Here is a 20874-nt window from a genome sequence, read left to right on the forward strand (position 1 = left end):
TGATTTTCAGGATTTCCAATTTGGTGCTCAATTGGTCATTTTTAATTTGTTTTTTTTTTTTAATTTTTTTTTTTAGTTTGCATATCCAATTCATTGATCTGTTCATTTTTTTTTAATTTTCTTGATGTAAGAATTTAGAGAAATAAAATTTTCCCTAAGTACTGCTACTTTGTCTACATCCCATAAATTTTTGTATGTTCTTATTGTTGTTATTTCTTTAATGAAATTATTGATTGTTTCCATGACTTGTTCTTTGACCCACTTATTCTTTAGGATTAGATTATTTAGTTTCCATTTAATTTTTAATCCATCTTTCCACTGCCCTTTGTTGAATGTAATTTTTATTACATTATGATCCAAAAAGAATGCATTTAATATTTCTGCCTTTCTACATATGATTTTGAGGGTTTTATGCCTTAATACATGGTCAGTTTTTGTGTGCCATGTGTTGCTGAGAAAAAGGTATATTCTTTTATGTTCCCATTTAGTTTTCTCCAAAGGTCTGTCATATCTAATTTTTCTAATATTCTGTTTACCTCCTTAAGTTTCTTTCCTGTTTATTTTTTTGGTTATCAAGTTCTAAGAGGGGACAGTTGAGGTCCTAAATAGTTTTGTTGTCTGTTTCTTCCTGTCACTCACTTAACTTCTCCTTCAAGAATTTGGATGCTATACCACTTGGTGCATATATGTTTAGTATTGATATTGCTTCATTTTCTGTGGCACCGCTTAGCAAGATGTAGGTTCCTTCCTCATCTCTTTTAATTAAATCTACTTTGTCTAAGATCAGGATTGCTACCCCTGCTTTTTGTACCTCAGCTGAAGCTTAATAGATTTTGCTCCAGCACCTTTACTTTACTCTTGTATGTGTCTCTCTGCTTCAGGTGTGTTTCTTGTAAACAGCCTATTGTAGAATTCTGGTTCCTCTCCCATTTTATGGGAGAGTTCATTCCCTTCACACTCACGTCTATGATTCCTAACTGTACATCTCCCTCTATCCTATTTGTCTTCCTTTTTGTCCTCTCTCTCCTTTCACCTTTTGCTTCCTCATCAGTGCTTTGCTCCTATCACCCCCCCGATCTGTCCTCCCTTCTGTCAGGTCTCCCCTCCCCTGCCTTTACTTAATCTCCTCCCCTCCTATTTTCCTGTTGTGTAAGATAGATTTCTACATTCAACGGACTGTATATGTTATTCTCTGAGTCGATACTGATGAGAGTAAGGTTCGAGCAATGCCCATTACTCACCCTCCCATCTTCTTCTCCACTGTAATAAGTCTTTCACATCTCTTCATGTGAAATAATTTACTCCATTCTGACTCTCCCCTCCTTCTGCACCCAGTGTTCTCCTCTTTCTCATTCCTTAATTTTTTTTGTCATTCCCTCAAATTTACCTTATGGCAACATCCTTTATGTGTATTCCTTCTAGTTGCACTATTAATAGTGGTACAATTTTTAAGAATTAAAAATATCATCTTCCTATGTAGGGTTATAAACAGTTTTAGCTCTGTTGAATCCCTTATGTTCTCTTTTCCCTTTTTACCTGTTTATGCTTCTCTTGGGACTTGATATTGGAGATCAGCTTTTTTATTTAATTTGGGTGTTCTTGTTATGAAAGGTTTTTTTCTCTTGAAGTGTTATGCTTACTTTCACCAGGTAAGTGATTCTTGGTTACAGTTCTAGCTCCTTTGCCTTCCACAATATCATGTTCCATGACCTCTGATCCTTTAATTTTGTAGCTGCTAAATCCTGTGTAATCCTTTTTGTGACTCCCTGATATTTGGATTGTTTCTTTCTGGCCACTTGCAGAATTTTTTTCTTTGACCCAATAGTTCTTAATTTTGGCTATAATATTCCTTGGAGTCTTTATTTTGGGATCTCTTTTCTGAAGTGATCAGTGGATTCATTCAATACCTGCTTTGCCCCCTGTTTCTAGGAGCTCAGAGTGGTTTTCCTTGATAATTTGTTGAAAGATGCTGTTTCAGGTCCTCCTCCTTCTGATCATGGCTTTCAGGTAGTCCAGTGCTTCTGACATTGTCTCTCCTGGATCTGTTTTCCAGGCCAGTTGTTTTTCCCATGAAGTATTTTACATTTTCTTCTGGGTTTTTTTTTTTTCATTCCTTTTAATTTAATTGATTCTCGGTGTGTCCGAGTCATTAGCTTCCACTTGCCCAATTCTAACTCTTAAGGAGCTCTTTTCTTCCATTAGCTTTTGTGCTCTCTTTTCTATTTAGTCAGCTGTACTTTTGAGGAGTTGTTTCCTTCGGTGGATTTTTGTATCATCGTTTCCATTTGGCTGATTCTACTTTTTCAGCAGTTTTCTTCTTCCAAGCTGTTGATTCTTTTTTCGTGATTCTCTTTTATCGCTCTTATTTCCTCTCCCCATTCTTCTTCTGCCTCTCTTATGTGATTTCTAATTTCCTTCTTGAGCTCTTCCACGAGTTCTTTTTGGGCTTGAGACCCGCCCCCCCGTTTTCCTTTGGGGTTCTGCCCGGCGCTGCTTTGACATCGTTGTCCTCTTCTGAGTGTGTGTCTTGCTCTTTCTTCCCTGTCACCGTGATAACTTTCTGTGCTCAGATCTTTTTTTTGCCTTTTTTCCTTTCTTTTAAAACTGAGCTTTTTTCCTGGGGTGAATGGGGCACAGTCTCAGCTTCTCGGGCCAGGGGCTGCAGGCCCTGCCTGGCAGCTTACCTGGTGCTGAGCCGGGTCCCGCTGCTTGGGTCTGGTATGTGTCAAGGCCAGTGGCCTGTTTCTGTGTCTCCTGGGGATGCACTGAAGCGTGTTGGTCAGATCGCTGGAGGACGCTTGTTTGCCCAGGGCTATGCTGATGCATGCAGTGGTCCAGTCTGCCTGTTCTCCTGGGTATGCCTCCCCAGCCTCAGTTTCCTCATCCACAAATGGAGGAGGAGGTTGGACTTGGTCTCTTCCAGCTCTACACCAGTGTCCCTCCGATTGTACGAGGATTTTAGGAAATTTTTGGTATCATTCCCTGAAATCCAGTGGTAGATTCTTTGCTTCTTCACAGTTTCCAAGGTGGTTGGTGATGATTCTTGTGTGGTCAGCGTGCCCCAGCCCCAGAAGCCCTTGGGGTTCTTCCCGCTCTGGCTTGGGTTCCTCCCAGCCAGCCGACAGACGGCCCGCCTGCACTGAGCGGGCCCTTTTGTCAGACGGTCGCGAAGGTTTGGGGTTCACTCCATCTGGTCCAGGGTTCCCCACATGTTCCCGGCTCCTGTGACATTCCATCTTGGAACTTTTTCCGGACCCCTTGGGTCTCTTCCTTCTACCACAGTTGTCTGCTCTGTGTTTGCATCTGTTCTTCCGCAGGGTTTCCACCAGCTTTTCTCAGACACCTGGTTCTTCATCATGCAACAGCTTGTCCTCCCTCATTCCTTCGTGTGTTGGGGGAGGGGGGTGTTCTAAGATCCATTTCCCTTTGAAGTGTCTGGAAGCTTTGCTTTAACTCAAACAAGTATCTATTATTAACTGCCTACTGTATACCAGGAACTGTACGAGTCCCCGCAGACCCGAATTGCTTCTGCCTCTCGGGAGTCGTGTGAGCTCAGGAGGAGGTAGGGCGAAGCCTGCAGCACACAGAACACATGGGCATTCACGGGTGGCAGCATCTCCGCGGGCTCAACCTCAAGGCAGAGAGACTTCAGCTCAAATACAGCCTCAGATTCTTCCTGGCTGTGTGACCCTGGGCAAGTCACTGGGCCTGTCAGCCTTCTTTTCCTCACCTGCAAAATGGGATAAGAATAGCTCCCACCTCCCTGGGACGACACCTGCAGAGTGCTTTCTAATGGACCACGCTGTGTGAATGCCCTTAGTACTGTTCTTACAGATACGGGACACAGAATACAGAGTGACTGGGGGGAGGCACATGCAGTGAGAGGGATCAGCAGAGCCCCTCATCGGGAGAAGATGCTTAAACTGAATCTTGCCGGGAGATCAGACTCCCACTAGGGGCATGTGAGGAGGGAGATCATCCCACAGCACGTGCCATGCAAAGGTGTGGAGGGAGGAGATGAGGAACAGCAGCAGAACTCTGTCCAGCATTTCTGTAGAGCGTCAAGGCTGTCAGAGGAGGCAGGGAGCAGTTCACGGACTTGCCCAGGGCCTCACAGCTGCTGCGTGTCTGAGGCTGAATTCAAACCTCCCCTGACTCTTGCTACCTCTAGAGAGACAGCTGGGAGGGCCTCAGTGTCGGGCTGAGCTTTTGCATTTTATCCTGGAGGCCTTAGGAGTCCTCGGAAGCTTTCAGGGTGGAGGGAATGCCACTGCCGGACCTGAAGTGGAGCCATCCCAGCCTGGCCATAGAGATCTCCCTGAGGAGAGAAGCTTCAGAGCAATCACCGCGTGGTCATAGGAGATGCTGCTATGAAAGCCCCCAGCGGAGAAGGGCCCTCGGGAAGGGAGGGCTTGGCTGGCCTCCGCAGTCCGGGCACGTCCGGGGACAGGCCTGTGACAGCCATGCGATGGAGTTCTGCTGCCCTGGCGGAGAGGCACTTGGCAGGAGTACCCAGCGGGCCACCCGGCCCCAACCCGCATCGACACAGAGCATGGCACTTACCTCGATGGAAGCTGGCAGGCCCTGGGGGATGATCCGAAACTGATTTTTTCCCAGGCGCAGGTAAGACAGACTCTTGAGAAGAGCAAAGGCCGAAGGGCTGACGTTGGACTCACTGAGCTGGTTCCCTTCCAGCTCCAGGACGATCAGCTGCTGTAATCCTGAGGAGCACAACATGAGAACCGTTAGCCCGTGCAGAGTAGCCTGACTTTCAGTGACCCCCGCCCACAGCAGGGTGTTGGAGCAGGAAGGGTCTTTCTTGGCCTGTTCACCTCCCCTGCTCAGCCGGCAGGGATGAGTGTATTGGAAGGAACACAGAGGGTCACTCCTCCATCCCCCAAAGGCTCCCAGGATAGGCCTTCCTTGGGAAGCACAGAAGTGACCCAGTGAGTGGAAGGCAAAGAGGAGGGAGGACAGAAGGTGGGAGAGGGATTGGCCTCAGCTGCCTCCGTCTACCCCTGAGAGAAGTCCCTCCCTGACTGGCAGCCAGCCAGCCCTTCTCCAAAGAGGGGACTGCCCAAAAGGACCCGTGGCCTGGGCTCAGCCTCGGCCCCTTCATAGGCTCTGCTGGCCACAGCTTAGCCAGCTTCTCTGCAGGAGATGGTCTAATGCAGACCCCTGTAACACAAGCCTCCTTGCCTGCCCATCCTCTGTTATCTCCTACTGGACTTGCAGCCTACTTAGTCCCCCAGATCCTCTTCAGATAGCTGCTACCTAAGCATGGCTTCCCCAAATTGCTCTCATGAAGCTTCTCTTCTACCCCAGTGTCTATTGTTGTCATTCAGTTGTGTCCAACTCTTCCTGATCCCATTTGATGTTTTCTGGGCAGATCCTGTGGTAGTTTGCATTTCCTTCTCCAGCTCATTTTACAGTTGAGGAACATGAGACAAATAAGGTGAAGTGACTTGTCCAGGGTCACACAGCTAGTGAGTGTTGGAGGCTTGATTTGACCCAGGTCTTCTTGATTTCAAGCCTGGCACACTAAGACTTTATTACCTACACTGCTGAATTTTGCCTCATTCAGCCTGGTTCCATTGCCTGTCATCTTGGGTCACCGTGTCATCATCCAGCAGGTTCACTGTCCCTCTGCATTCAGTGTTGTGGGGCCTAGGTTCACATGTTAAGTCCCTAAGGGCTTCCCCTGAAGGATGCAGCAGTCAGATGGGATGGTGCTGAGGCCAGTTGGGTCCAACATGGAGGCTTCTGGTGGGACCGAGAGAGGGAGGGCAGCATGAAGTCCATCTATGCCTTTCTCCAGATGTCAGGAGGCACAGAGCCCAGCAGGCGGGATGGGGACCATGGAGAAGCAGAGGCCGGACTCAAAGGCTAGATAAGCATGATTTGTCTTGGGAGGAGATCCTTTTCCAGAGGAAATCCCCAGGGATCTGTGCTTGGCTTGTCCCTGCTGACTCTTCATCCTTGTCACTGATAGGGCACGGTCAGTGTGCTTGCCAAACTTGGGTGGGATCCGATATCTTGAGGCAGAGCAAGCAGACTGGACGGCAGAGTCAGGTTCCCCAAATCTGGGCAGGCCTCGAGCCTTGGCCTGGACCCACTGAGATAGCACTTCATAGGGACAGGGGCCAAGATGTACTTTGGAGTTTAAAGATAACCAGCCCTATAGGTTTGGCATAGCAGAGACACGGCTGGGCAGCAAGAGTTAGGCCTCTTGATTTTCAAGCATTCTTGATGAAAAAACCACAGCTGAACAGAAAATTTGACTTTCAAATACAAGAAGCAAGAGAAGCATGAAAAGGTAAACAGGAAAAAGAAATCATAAGGAACTTATCAAAGTTGAGCTATTTACATTCCCACACGGAAAAATGATAATTGGACTTTTCTCAGTATGAGGACAGCTGAAGGGAATATATATGTGTGAATATATACATACATATACATGTGTCCATAGAAAGAGGGCACAGGATCAGTTGAATGTGAAGGGATGATATCTAAAAAATAAAATTGAGAGGTGAGAGAGGAATCTATTGGGAGAAGGAGAAAGGGAGAGATAGATTAAGGTAAATTATCTCCTATAAAAGAGGCAAGAGAAAACCGTTACAATGGAGGGGAAGAGCAGGAAGGTGAGAGGGGATAGGACAACTTTATTCTCACTGAATTTGGCTTAAGGAGGGAATAACATGCACACCCAATTGGGTATCTTAGAGGGTAGTTAGAGCAAATACTTTTGAAAAGGGACAGGGTCAAAGGAGAAAATAGAATAAGTGGGGGGCAGGATAGGAGGGAGGGAAATATAGTTAATCTTTCACAATTTGTCTACCATGGAAGTGATTTGGGTAACTACACATGTACAATCTATATTGAATTGCTTATCTTCCCAATGGGGATGGGTGAAGAGGGAAGAAGGGGAAAAATCTGGAACTCAAAGTTTTAAAAACAAAGGTTTAAAAATTGTTTTTTTACATGCAACTGGGAAATAAGATATACAGGCACTGGGGTACAGAAACCCATCTTGCCCTACTAGAAAGTTAGGGGCGTGATGGGAGAAAACAGATTGGGGGAAGGGTTATTCAGTAGGCTTGCTATGTTAAGGGAAAGACGGGGAGAAGAAATTGTAACTCAAAATCTTGTGGAAATGAGTGTTGAAAACTAAAAATTAATTAATTAATTTAAAAAGAGTTAGGTCTCTTCTTGGACTCCAGTCTCCATCAGAAGCCAAAGCAGTGTCCTCATAGCACACTGCAGGAGTGGGGAGGTGCCAGCAAGCCTGTCCTCTGCCCTGGGCTGGCAGCACAGTTTAAGGAGGATATCCGTGTCCCATGTAGGCCTCCTGTCCTAGGAAGCATTCGGGTCTTCAGCCTCAGGGGAAGGGGAGGATCTGCTAGCTGTGCTCCAGGTTCTGGGACTGTCAGACCTGGCCTCCTGGGGGAGAGAAGCTCCTTTAGGCCCACAGAGGCCCAGCTGCCTCAGAGGCCTTGGAGCAGAGCCTGGGGGACCACTGACGGGAGTGGCAGAGAGCACATAATTTGCGGTGTAGACTGGATTAGGTCACCCCAGAGAGAGGGCCCTTCAAACAGAAGCACTGTGATTCAGAGACAGGGCTTGCTTTCCAAATGAGAGTGTTTGGATTGCAGCCTGGAGGGGAGATGAAAGCTGACATCAGTCCGATGGCCATTGAGCAGTCATCAGGCACTGTTTCCTCCTCCCACATCTCACACCTTCCCACCTTCTCCTGGAGCCAGGGGCTCCCCCTCCTGGCTCCCCCTCCAGCCTGAAAAGCTCTCCCTCCTCCACTCCTGCTGACCTCTCTGGCTTACTCCGAGTCCCAGTGATACTCTTAATTCTAGGGCCTGTCCTCTGTCCATCATCTCCCCCTTTTCTGTCTAGGGCTTGACTATTGTGGCCTCCCTCTAGACTGTAAGCTCCTCCAGGGCAGGGACTGTCTACATCCCCGCACTTGGCCCAGTCCCTGGCACGTGGGAGGCTCTTCATAAATGATTGACTCTGTGCCAGGCCCTGGGCTAAGTGCTAGGGGTACAATGTCTGTGGTGACCTCCAGGAGCTCCCCTTCTAATGGAGGCAACCACATATACCCAGAAGGAAAGAGAGGGGGCAGGGTGATCTCAGAGGGAAGGCCTTGGGCAGTGGGCAGGAAGGGAGTAAACTGGAAAGGCTTCCTGCCAAAGATGGATCTTAGTGGAGGCCTGGAGGAAGCCAGGCCAGCCAGAAGGCAGAGGTGAGGAAGGACAGAAGTCCAGGCCCGAGGGACAGCCCAGAGTCGGGGGGAGTCATGGGGAAGGGCCAGAAGGAGGCTGGTGTCACTGAATCAGAGCATTGAGTTATGAGAAGATGGAAAGGTAGGAGGGGGAGGGGCTACAAGGAGCTTTACAAATCCAAACAGAATTTTGTATGTGATCCTGGAGGCCACAGGCATTGGTATTTACTCAGTACTGTCACTTTGGAGGCTGAACAAAGGATAGACTGGAGTGGGGAGAGTCTGGAGGCAGGCAGACCCCCCCCCCCCCAGCAGATTATGGCAGTAGTTCAGGGAGGTCTAGTGAGGTGAGGTGAGGAAGGCCTGCACCAGGGGCTGGGGGCAGGGTCAGAGGAGAGGAGGGGGCCAAGGGATGGGGGCATGTAAAAGATGAAATGACAGGCCTTGACAGGAGGAAGAAGCAAATGCAGAGGCCAGGGGAGGCCAGGCTCAGGAGCACAGACAAGAGCTGAGATGCCGTATCCACACACTGGAAAAGGATGGAGTTTGGAGGCAGGGCCAGTGTGTCCTAGTGAGGGGAGATTCACAGGGGCCCATTGTGAGCAAGGGTCCAGCTGGGGCCTCCAGGAGTGGGGAAGGCCGGATTCCACAGAGGTCCAGGCCCTCCAGGTCAGTGCTGGAGGCTCGTGTTGGTAATGGCAGATGTGTGGAGTGAGAGCCATGCGGGGCTTCTTTGGGGGAAAAGATGCCCTTGTGGAGGGACCTTATCTGAGGAGGATCCTCGACCCTCCATTAAAGGCCAGATTTCTAAAGGCTGTCCCAGCACATGAGGAATCCTGTGAGTCCTGGCCCGTGTGCTGGCCCCTGAAGGGTAAGGATGCTTCGGGTGAGCAGTCATTGTCACATCAATAGTCACCGTGGTCACGATGGTTAATGGGCTTTCAGGTTTCCAGGGGCCTGGGGGTCCCCTGGCCTCCCCCCTCCCTCCCTGGCTGCCATCCCGGACTTTCCAAGCAGCCTCTCTGGATCCATGGTTGGGTCCTCGGCTTCCCTTTCCACAAATACTTTCTTTCAGCTGCATCTCGTTTATTCAGCGAGCTTAAATAAACAACCGCCGAGTAACAGTGTGGTCACAGTCTTGTTGGAGTTTCCATTTACCCAGAGAGCCCAAATGGGAAGGTCTCATCTTACCTGGAATCTTTTTAGTGGAACAGGGACAATCAGCAGTGTTTATTCAAGTGGCCCCTCTGTCCTCTAGAGTCCATCTGGAAATTCAGCATTTCCAGAGCGCCAGAAGCTCCAGATTTGGCCACTCTCATTACGACTGCTTTTGCCAGACGTCTGCTCCTCGGGTTCCCGTGAAGAGTCTGGGGGTGTGGGAAAGAGCCCAATAGCTTCTAATCTGAAAGACTGACTTGTGCTTCTAATTGATGAGGATTCAGTTCTCCAGGCACTTTGCCAGCCTCATGGAGAGGGCACTCAGTAGATGCCCAGCATCCGCCCTTGGTGAACGTATTCTCCAAGGAGACAGATGTGCAAATAGGAAGCCTGGGTTATCCTGGGTTCACATCAGGAGTCGCCTTTCACTTTCTGCAGATCAGCCAGAAATCTGAAAATGGGCAAAGGGCAAATTCCAACATCACCCTTCTTTTGGAAGAATGTGTAGAAAGGGGCTCCGTCTTCTCCAAAGCTCTGTTCCTTCAGAAAGTTGGGCTCTGCCCATCTGTTGTTTGGATGGCGAACTCAGCAATCCAGGACATGGCTGAGAATCATGAAGGGGCCACAAAAGTCATGGGCCCCCAGCCCGTGTTGCGTCATCCAGGCTCCAAGGCCCATGAGTGGTTCTGACAGCTGCATTAGGTTCTCCCCAGAGCTCCATGCCCCTGTGGTTTACATGGTTCTAAGTTCTGAGGTCAGGGGCTGTTTTCTGTGTGGTCTTGGGGCCCCTTGCACCCAGCACAGTAGACCCTTCACTAAGGTCTCTTGGTTGGTTTGGAAGGTTGGGGGTCCAGCTTCCATCCCATAGTAAATGAAAGCCAGCAATGGGGAGTGGCTTGCAGAGATGGTAGAACTGGTCACACCAACCATAGCCAGTGACAGCTAACAGCTCCAAGTTCTCTTGGGTGTTGCCTTCGGCCCTTCCCTCTCCCTAACCTCCCTCTAGTCAGTGACCAAGTCCTGATAAGAAAGCTCTTACCTTCCCCAACTCCCCGCTGGCACCTCTTTACCATTCACCTGCACTAGGACATTTGCTACCTCTCAGATATTCCTGTGTCCATGTTTGTCCTGCTCTGATCTGTCTTTCTTACTGAGGTAACCTTCGTTAAGCTAAAGCCTTATCACTTCACTCTTTTACTCCAGAATCTCCCCTGTTACTCCCTGAGAAAAGTTCCATCTCCTTTCCCTGTGATTTAAGGCCTCCCACAGTCCCAGGCCACCTTCTGTCCACACAGGCTTTACTCCCACAAAGCTGGTTTCTGCCCACTAGACATCCTTGGCCATCCTACCTCTGTGGGATGGTAAGCAATCTAGCTGTTCAGAAAAGGAGATGCTAGGCTGGGACAGTCTTTTTGGAGACTTGCAGCTTGAAGGATGGGCTGAGTGTGCCCAGGAAGACCAGCGAAGGAGGGTGAAGGAGAGCAGTCAAGATGGGAGGAGGGCATGAAGCAAAGCAGTGGAAGTCTGGGTGATGGTGAGTGTGAGTCGGCAGAGGCCGAGGGTTCGTCTCAGAAAGAGAGTTGGAAGGTGCTCTGCAGCCCCATGCAGGAGCAGAGAGCCAGGGATGGCTTGTAACAAGGGAGAGGCTTGGATGTCTCTAGCAGGGGACCAGAAATGCCAGGCCAGAGTCCTGGAAAGAGGCTGAGAGTGGAACTCCAGCTTTGATCATGGTGTATATGGAGAAATGGCCATTGAGTTCGCCTGGGCAATGGAACTCGCCTAGGGACAAAATGTACAGAGAGAAGAAAAGAGGGCCAAGGACAGAGCTTCGGGGGATGCCCCCATTTCAGGGATGAGGGGAAGAGCAGGAGGCAGAAACAGGCATGGTGTTCCAGGAACCAAAGGGGTGAGGTATCAGAGAGGGGTGCCCGGTGTCCTGTGCCACTTTGAGAGTGGTAAAGAGTCACCCTGGAGAGAGGCAGGCTTCATCAGGGCCATGGGGACCAAAGCCAAATTGGCAGGGACACCTGGTAAGTCATAGACTGGACTGGATGCCAGTTTGTCTGGGCAGTAACTTGAAGGCATGTGCACCCACGCTAGAGGGCCTCTGTTCGTAGTACGATGGGTCCCTGGGCATGTCCATAGGCTGAGAAGTTGCCAGCAAAGCTAGAGTGGCCTAAAATGCGTAAGAGGAGGAGGACAGACAGGGGCCAGAGCCAGGTCCTAGAAAGAAGGGAAGCATCCGGGTACAAGGCCGCTTGTGCCAGTGTTGACTGCTGAGGGCCCCCACTTCCTCTCAGACTAGAGGGAAAGTGGGGGATGGATCAGGGGGGCTTGGGCACCTGGTGGATGTGAGCATCGGGGAGATAGGGAAGTTAAAAATGACCCCTAGGTTTTAGGCCAGGCCCTAGGAAAGAAAAAACGAGTGGCTCTATTAGCATGAATGGCCCTGTTGGCATTGAAGCATGTCTAGTCTGAAGGGACAGTGCCTGTCTAAGCAGACATGGGCCGCAGCCTGGGAGTGGCAGGACTGGCACCGAGGAAAGGTCAATGCCGGACACTTTGCTTTCCTAGGCATCCCAACAGTTTGAGTTAGAATTAGAGGCCAAAGAGGAGAGTATGGCTGCAGCAGAACAGCGGGCCTGTCGGGGGCATCAGAGGAGGAAAAGGCCCTGGCCCAAGACACGGCTCAGTGCCATCAGAGAGACAAGAGGACAGCAGAGGGAGGCTCAGGGAGGCTGGATCCCCCAGAGAAGGGGCACTGGAGGGACCAGCCAGACGGTACCTGCCAGGCTGTCTTCATCGATCGCCTGAAGATTGTTCTCATTGATTTTAAGTTCCTGTAGTCGGGGGGGCAGTGCAGGAGGGAACTGGACAAGGTTATTGCCATCCAGGTACAGGTGGGTTAACTTCTTCAGGTGCTTAAAAGAAGAAATCGTGAAATTATTTTCTTTTTCAGTCACTACATACTTGTAAACGTGAGTTTTGTTGAATGATTTAATTAGAAATCACATCAGCTGCTTCCACAAACATTCAGCACCTACTGGGAGTTTGGCTCTGAGTGGTTTCCACAAAGGCAAGCAACAGAATGAGGCGGGTACAAAGATAATGGTCAATATCAACAGCGCACTTCAGCCCTTGACAAATAGCATCCTACAGCCACCCCCGGAGACAGGGGCTGTGACCACCCCCATTTTACAGATGAGGAAATTGAGGCAAGCAGAGTTAGCCATTGGCCCAGAGTCTCACAGCTGCTAAGTGTCTGAGGCTGGATTTGAATTCAGGTCTCCCTGCCCCTTCACTGCCAGGGGATGTATTCCCACTTACTTGCAAGGAACTTGCCTTGTGCTGGGGGAGAAGAAGACAGATTGATGTGTAAATTTGCCTACACATGAATGCATGCATGTGTTCATACGTGCACACTACATATGAGATGCATGCTTAGGTCCTATCTGTGATTTCATTGGTATAAGCAAATGCCAGGGGCAAAGAAGATTCTGTACTGGCGCCATCCCTTCTCTACAACTGGTAGCATCCAAGAGATGCCCAGGATGCCTGGCTGTGTCAGTCAGGATCTGGAGCCACGGCTGGCTCCATGCATTAGCCCTCTCATTGGCAGACACAGAAGAATGTTAAGGGAATAAAGGCAAGGTGGTCTCCGAGGGAGGCCCTGTCTGATGAGGGCATGGCTGTGTTCCTCAATCATGTCCTCACCTCACCTCTCAACCTTCTGCCTTCGTACTATCCCCCCTCCCCCACAGGCTTTCTCTAATTTTTGACACACTTGACACATAGTAGGGGCTTAACAGACCTTTCACCATTCATTGGCTGCTGGGTAGAGGCCTGAGGCAAGGAAGCCCAAGTAGAAGGAATATTTCAAAGGGGCAGCTTTTCTTCTCTGTGACCATTCTCCCTCCCATAGTCCAGCTCAAGGCCAACAGAAAGTCAGTTCAGACCAGGTGAGAAGTACAAGGGCTGGCATGATGCTCTTACCTTGAATGCATTGGGGCCAATCCCAGAAGAGGTGATTGTGTTTTTGCGAAGGTCGAGCCTTTTCAAATTAGGTATTCCATGGAATACTTTGTCAGGGATGCAGCTGATGGAATTCCCTAGGAGAGGATTTTTTAAATGATCACTTTACAACTAGGGAATGGGGGTGGGCACTGAGAGGCTCTGGGACCTCCTGCCTGCCAGTGTATGTCAGGGGCAGTGCTGGGGGACCTGGTCTCCCTGGTTTGGAGGCCAGTGCTCTGGCCACCACGTACCATGCTCCTTCTGAGAGAATGGAGGAGAGATGGTCATGGAGGCTCAGAGTTGAGAGAAGAAACCGTAGTAAGGGCCACCTCCTGGCTCCAGCACACATTGTCTATTGGGCTGCTCATTGGGAAATGAAGCTGCTGGCATTGGCCCAGGTCCCTCCAGATTCCCAGCCCTCTGCCCGCCTTTGTATTGATTGTCACTGAACAGTTGGGGCCATGACTCCATGATCTTGTATCTTTGTCAGATGTTTAACTGTCTTTAAAGGATACGTGGGGTGGGGGTGGGGGACAGGTTAACATTTTTTTAGGCTAAACTTTTTTGTAAGTGAAATAATCCTATGGTGATGTAATCTCTCCCAGTTTATCCCTTTTTTTTTTTTTTTGAAAGTCTAAAGTTTTACATAAGGGGAAGGAGGAAGGGATCAAAATTGCAATCTGCCTTTCCATTCTTCTTCTTCTGTAGCCTTTGTGCCCCAATCCAAGCACTATCTGACCTAGTGACACCAGCCTTCTGGCTGTTCTTGGCACATGACCCGCCGTCTCCCAACTACCCCCCATTTCTAGAACATTCTCCCTCCTTCTCTCTGCTTCCTGGCTCCCCTGGCCTTCCTACAAGTCTCCCCTACTTCCCACCTTCTGCAAGAAGCCTTTGCCGAGGCTAAGAATAGGGAATCAAAGGGTTGCCTATGCACTGGGGAATGGCTGAACAAGCTGTGGTATTTGATTGTTGTGTAACATCATTGTGCTATCAGGAATGATGAGCAGGATGATGTCAGAAAAACATGCAAAGACTTTCGTGAACTGATGCAAAGTGAAGTGAGCAGAACCAGGGGAACATTGTACACAGCAACAGCAACATTGTTCCTCGATCAACGGTGAATGACCCAAGGCAATTCCAAAGGACTCATAATGAAGCCAACTATCTGCCTCCAGAGGCTATTTTTTACTTTCTTTCTCTCTTTCTTTCTTTTTCTTTTTCTTTCTTTCTTTCTTTCTTTCTTTCTTTCTTTCTTTCTTTCTTTCTTTCTTTCTTTCTTTCTTTCTTTCTTTCTTTCTTTCTTTCTTTCTCCCTCTCTTCCTTCCATTCATTCTTTCTTTCTGTCTTTCTCTTTCTTTTATTTGAGCCTTCTCATACAAATTGACTAACACAATTGCACATGTATGTAACCTATATTTGATTGCTTACTGTCTCAGGGAGGGGGTAGGGGAGGGAGCAAGGAAAGGATAGAATTTCGAACTCAAAACTTTAAATAAAGATGTTTAAAAAATTGGGGAGAAAAGAAGTCTTTACTGAGCCTCCTTAATGCTCTTGCCTTCCTCAGAGACAACCTGTTTTCCCCTAGATCTGCCCTTTTTGTACAGGATTGTGCCTTGTGTCTCTCTTTAGATGTAAACTCCCTGTAGGCAGGTTTCTGTCTGTCTGTGCGAATGTGATGATGGAGTGGTGACCCTGTACTTGGGCACAGGCATGGAAAGAGCTGCTGGCTTCTCAAAGGACCCACTCAACTAACCCCTCCCTGGCCATCATCCCCACACATTTTCATCTTGGACTCCTGGGGCAGTTCCTTCAGAATTTTGCTTTAAACAAAACCAATTTACAACCAGCTTTAAAGAAAAACGTGGTTTTTTTTTTTTCTCTCTGAAACTTTGGAAATCCACATGGTTGAGGATCTGTAAATCTTAAAAAAAAATACCTACATAGCATATAGTCAACTTGAACTGGGGTAACAATGTGTACTTCGTGAAATCATTTTAATCTGTGTCTTAGACTGCGAGTTTCATCAGCATAGAACAGCATTGCAGGAATAGTGATACTTTTACCTTGACCAGACAGAATAGCTGTGCAGGTCCCTTACCGACAAGCTCCAGGCTCGCCAACTCTGGGTCTATGATGTGGGGTATCTTGGTGAGCTTGGCGTTTATGCAGCTTATCCTGCGTCCCGAGAGGGAGCACCCACTGGGCAAAAGAGGGGTCTGGGCATGGGGAGCAGGCCCTGGGGAGCAGCTGTCATCTTCATCCTCCTCTTCCTCGGCCTCCTCCTCGCTTTCTTGGCTCAGGCCTGCACGCGCCTCCTTCTGCCAGGGGCTCTTTGTCTCTTCGCTCCAGCAGTCCTTTGTTTCCTGAGGTCGCTTTCTGTCTTTCTCTGGCATCATCTCCTCAGAATGACTCTGGTGCTGGTGTCTTCCCTCCTTGGTTTTCCCCTTCTGTCCCTTCTCCCCATCCTTTTCTTCAGAGTCTTCTTCCTCAGACTCATGCTCCTTCCTGCTCGGTAGCTGATCCATTCCTGCCGGTGTTCCTGGCGATGCCTTTTGCTGTGGATCCGTGCGTTCGCTTTGGGCTAAAGAATCACCAGAAAATTCCATGCTGTCCACTAAGGAAATCCTGTTAAATGCTGAATCGGAGACTGGTTAGGAGAATACAGGCAGAGAAAGGGAAGGTGAGAAAACACTGGGAAGAGGAGGAGAAATGAAGGTTTCCCAAAGCCATTAAAAGACAGACTAGGCCTTGAAATCTGGCTCAGAGATTTTTGCCAGTAGTTGGCCATCTCTGATCTCCTGGATGTAACCAGTTCTGTAAGGTTTGGGGAGATGGCGCCCTTTTCACCCATAGCACTGCCTGAAGAGGGAGGCCTTTCAGCAGCATGGCAGTCCAGGCCATTGAACAGATGGAAGGGGATGGGGCAATGGGGCTCTCCTCCCAAGATATCAGCTGGGAGGGGGGGGGGGTTACTGAGCATGGCCTGGTGGTGATGAATTTAACATCTAGAGTATTTCTCGTTTTTGTTCACTTTCCTCTGTCCTGACTGAAAATCTCCTCCAGCTCTGCCCGTCTGCCTCACCAGGGTTTGGATTACACAGATTTTATATCTCTCACCATGGTCATAAGCCATCCTATACTTCTAATGTCTTTCTTCAAGGTGGAAAACCTTCCTTAACTATTGTATTGGCCTGACTGCATTCAGGCTATTTCTGAATAAGGGCCACACTCCTAAAAGTGATCTCTTCGAAAAGAGAAAAGTGCATGGATGCACCCATCAAAAGAGGCCATGGTTGAGTCTTTGTACTGGTCAGGTTTGGGGAAGGTGGATGACAGAGTGGAGGTCCCTAGAATTACTAGTCAAAGTGCAATTCCATCTCCTAATTCCTGACTCATTCAACAGCACAATTCTGTGCAATGTCTACTGGGTGCTGATCACTGTTCTCAGTGCTGAGGGGACCCTCAAGGGGAAGAACAGTCCATGTCCTCAAGGGGACTACATTCAGCACAACTTAATGCTTCCTTTTGGAAGAACCAATGTCACTGCTGGCCAGCATGCTTCTGGACACACACATGTCCCAGGAGGGCCCTTCTTCCAGCACCCAGAGGGTTCCAGGAGAGCCAGCAGGACCCCTTCTAGCTGCTGCTTCATCATTCTCTCTTCTTTACTTCTTAGCCCCCTTCTCCCTGCTGCCCCATTCTTGCCTCTAAGCCCCTCCATCTCAGAATTACCACTGAGCTCTCAGTTGCCATGTCTTCTGGCCTTTCCTCCATCCTGAATCCTTGACTTCTCTGTGGCCCTTGACCCTGTTGACTCCCTTCTCCTTTATAGGCTTCCATGATGTGACTCTCCCTTGTTTCTCATCTTACCTCTTTGACCAGTCAGTCCTTCTGTAGCCCCTTCTAACTGTGGGTGAGCCCCAGGCTCTGCCCTGAGCCTCATTTCTTAGTCTGTACCCCATTGGGGTGACCTTATTGGCTTCAGTAGTTTCAATTAACATTTCTTTGCAAATGACTATAAGACTTATTTATCCAACCTGGCTGTCCCTGAGGCATCTCAAACTCAGCAAGTCCAGAACTGAAGCCTTCCTCCCCCTAACGTCCCTGCTCATGTTAGAGGCCCTGCCAGCCTGCACAAGGCCATCCCAGACCAGCCTTCAGGGCCCATCTGCCTTCACAGCACCTCCTGAGTCCACCCCTTTCTCTCCACTCACTTAACTGCCTGCACATGCCCCCTTCACTTCTTCATCACTCACCTGGACTCCTGCTGACCACATGTGCTAGCCAGGGCCCCTTCTAATGGGATAACGGGATCTGGAACTGGAAGGAATCTGGGGGATCCTGTAGCCCAGCACCAGCAGCCCTGACAGGTCTCCCTGCCCCCCTGCTCTCCTCTTTCCAAATCATCATTCTCAGAGATCCACAAAGTCGCTCTTCCCAAAGAACAGATCTGACCTCCCCTCCTCAGTCGGTTCTGGGGGCTCCCTGTCCTGACAGCCGGAGGAGCCCATCCCCCCTGCAGCTTTCTCTGTGTCTGTGGAGAGCCCCAGAGAAGCTGCCAGGAGCACCAGTGCCCCGTCCCCTGGTGCCTGGGCCTTATTTATACTTATATTTATAGGCCTCTTCCTATGCAGACTGAGCTTCTTGAGGACAAAGCCTGTCTCCTTAGCGGCTCTCAGCACAGGTCCTGGCACGTGCACTTAATAAAATGCTGGTTGATTGACTCTCTAGGCTTTGCTGACCCATGCTTGGGAGGCAGGAAATAGTGCAGGCTTCCCTCCCTTCATCCACCACATCCCGATTCCCCTCACGCCTTACCCTAGTCATGGGGGCAGGCGGCCTCACATACTGTTCCTTGGTAATGTTATCTGGACTGCTTATAGAATATTTCAGAAATAGATTCAATGCTAGACACATGTTGTATTACTCATTGTACGCCTTGGGACCCTTACACATGGAATGTAAGTCCCTGACCCACAAGTCAGCCACAAATCACTAGATAAAGCCAAGATCCCTCATTCCCATTTCCTAATTGTAAACTTTTCCATATGTTTTGGTGGCTATCTGTGTATTGGGACTTTTTGACCAATTATTTATGATGATTTAACTTAAAATTGAAGCTATTGAAAAAAAAAATGAATTCTTCCCATTCTATTCCGCCAGGAGCCCCTTTGGGCCTCGTTTCCATACCAGTGTCCGAGCAGACAGGGCAGCATTCGCCTTCAGGTGTAAAGGATCGTGGGCACTGCCGAGGTGGGCACGTGGTCTCATCACAGACCACTTTCCCGTTGGAGCAGAGACAGGTGACGCAAGGCTCAGGAGACCACACGGCTGAGTTGTACATTGTTATCCCATCGAAGAAGCATTGGCCCTTCTTCCCTGGGAGGAAACAGAAAAGGGGCAGCAGCAAGAGAAACAGTGTGAGCAGGGGAGAAGGGTCAAAGGCAGCCCAGAAGCCCCGGCTTGTTGGGGAGGAGTCACGGTCAGACAGAGAAAGGACTTGGGGGGGGCCCTTCTCATGCCACCTGCCTCTGACACCTGAGGGAGGAGCCGCTGATGAGCCAGAGAGCCAGGAGCGCCAACACCATCCCAGTTCATGGGGGACTGCTTAGAGAAGGGCTGTTCTTTACCACCCAGGATGGGAGAACTGACCTGAGGAGGTAGCTGGTTACACAGTATGTTTCTGTTTTGAAATCATGTCAGCAGACTCAAGCAGAAAGAAATTGGGCGAGTTATTGGGACTGTTCAGTGTAATAATACTTAACTGTGAAACGCATTGATATTGATGTCATTGAAAGCTAGCCGCCCTTTACCGCCAGGCTCCTGGTTCCCTTTCTAGGCTGATGATACTTTATTCCCTTTAGCTGGCTGACTAATCGCGCTCCTTGACATCCGTCTCCCACTTCCAGGCTTTTGCTTACACTGTGCCAGATGTCTGGCACATTCTCCCTCTTCACCCAGCCCCTTAGTGTGTGCTTTCCTGCTAAGTGAACTCCCCATCATTGCCATGTCCCATCTCTCCGGGGCTCGGGGTCTGTTGCCCAGACCCCCCACATTACTTTCCTCTTTCTTACTGGGCAGTCTGTGACAACATGGCTTCTGCTCTACCCTGCATTCAAGGCTCAGGTCAGATCCCTCCTCCAAGGGACTTTTCCTGGCCGCCCCCCCCCCGGCTGCTCCTGCCCTCCTCAGACATGGTGCCTTCAGCTCCTGGGTGTGCATCCTGAATGCACCCAGTTACTGCTGCCTCGTGGTTCCCCTTCCACTCCCATGTCCCCCCTCACTGGAACGTGAGCTCCCTGAGGCTTTGCCCCTCCGCGGGCTGCCAATGCTTAGCACGACCCTGGAGCCTCGTGCTGCCTCAAGGAATGTTTGTTGACTGACACAGAAGCTTTCTACTATGTCTCCCTTTCCGGTTCATGGCTTCACATCCTTTCTTACTACACATTGCCGCCTCCCCTCTACTCCCTTGTGCCACATTTCAGGATGCTGTTAGCCTCCCAGCTCAGGCTTAACTGGCTTCTTGACTTGGGTCTTTCTTTTTCTGCTTGGATCTTTAATGCATCTTTCTTGTTGCAGAGGGTCACTGGATGGGCAAACAGATGGATAGATGGATGACCGTTTAGTAAACGCTTGCTGTGTGCCAAGCACTGGACCACATGCTGGGGCTGCACGTAGAAAGGCAGTGGAATTCCTGTGCTCTGAGAGTTCACACTCAGGGGAGGGTTTGGCCTTAGCTCTTGAAGGGGATCAAAGGGACAGCACTATGGCAGAGTTGAGTCAGTGTGTCTGATCGGACCAGCGTGAGCTCAGAAGGCCTCGCCACAAGCCAGGTACAGAGTCCTTGTGAACGTTTGGGATAGACTGTGTAAATGTGCACATCTCTGGTTTCTTTTGAGCTGCTGTAATTCTGCTGTGCTCAGAGAGCACAGTGTCTTCTCCAATAAGGGTCTGCCATGCTGAATGGTTCTGGGCTAGTGGCTCCCATTCCAAAGTTCTGAAGAGAGACTTTGAGCGTGTCCTGGTATCGCTTCTTCTGAGTGCCATGTGAGTACTTGCCCTCTTTGAGCTCTCTGTAAAATAGTTTTTAGATAAATCTATATCTGGCTTTTGAACAACCAGGCCAGCCCATCGGTGTTGCAATCTCTGCAGTAGAGTCTGAATGCTTGGCGATTTCGTTCCAGAAAGGCCCTCAGGGTCTGGACCCTTATCCTGCCGGGTGATCTGCACAATTCAGATGGAAGCGATTCAGGTTCCTGGCCTGGCGCTAGTAGACTATGGAGGTTTACAAGCAGACAACAAGGTCAGCGCCGGCTCTGTAGACCTTCCGTCTGGCAGGCAGCCTAAGCCTTCTTCTCTCCCTCACTTCCCTTTGGAGCCTCCCAAACACTGAGCTCCTCTGGCCATGTGTGTGTCAGCTTCATTATCAACGTGTACATCCCTGGAGAGTGCCCTACCAAGGTGAG

At 49.5% G+C, this 20874-nt stretch overlaps 2 protein-coding genes across 7 annotated transcripts in view; one reads left to right on the forward strand and one right to left on the reverse strand.

The window, feature by feature from the left end:
- CENPP (centromere protein P) overlaps positions 1-20874 on the forward strand; it is a 181748-nt gene that overhangs the window by 113119 nt on the left and 47755 nt on the right. The gene's annotated exons all lie outside the window — the stretch shown is intronic.
- The window catches only part of ECM2 (extracellular matrix protein 2), a 39953-nt gene that overhangs the window by 8048 nt on the left and 11031 nt on the right, over positions 1-20874 (reverse strand). The window contains exons 3-7 of one of the 3 annotated variants that reach the window (XM_069084434.1): positions 18599-18787; positions 15507-16055; positions 13385-13500; positions 12177-12312; positions 4564-4721 (exon numbers count right to left, since the gene is read on the reverse strand). In XM_069084434.1, the coding sequence (XP_068940535.1) occupies positions 4564-4721; positions 12177-12312; positions 13385-13500; positions 15507-16055; positions 18599-18787 (1148 nt within the window). The remainder of the gene's footprint in view (positions 1-4563; positions 4722-12176; positions 12313-13384; positions 13501-15506; positions 16056-18598; positions 18788-20874) is intronic. The other 2 variants (XM_069084436.1, XM_069084435.1) reach the window with 2 other exon arrangements.

The sequence above is a fragment of the Petaurus breviceps genome, unplaced genomic scaffold (genome assembly GCF_028583685.1).
Source record: "Petaurus breviceps papuanus isolate PSGF00001 unplaced genomic scaffold, PetGlider_PUasm1.0 174, whole genome shotgun sequence".
Classification (NCBI taxonomy): domain Eukaryota; kingdom Metazoa; phylum Chordata; class Mammalia; order Diprotodontia; family Petauridae; genus Petaurus; species Petaurus breviceps.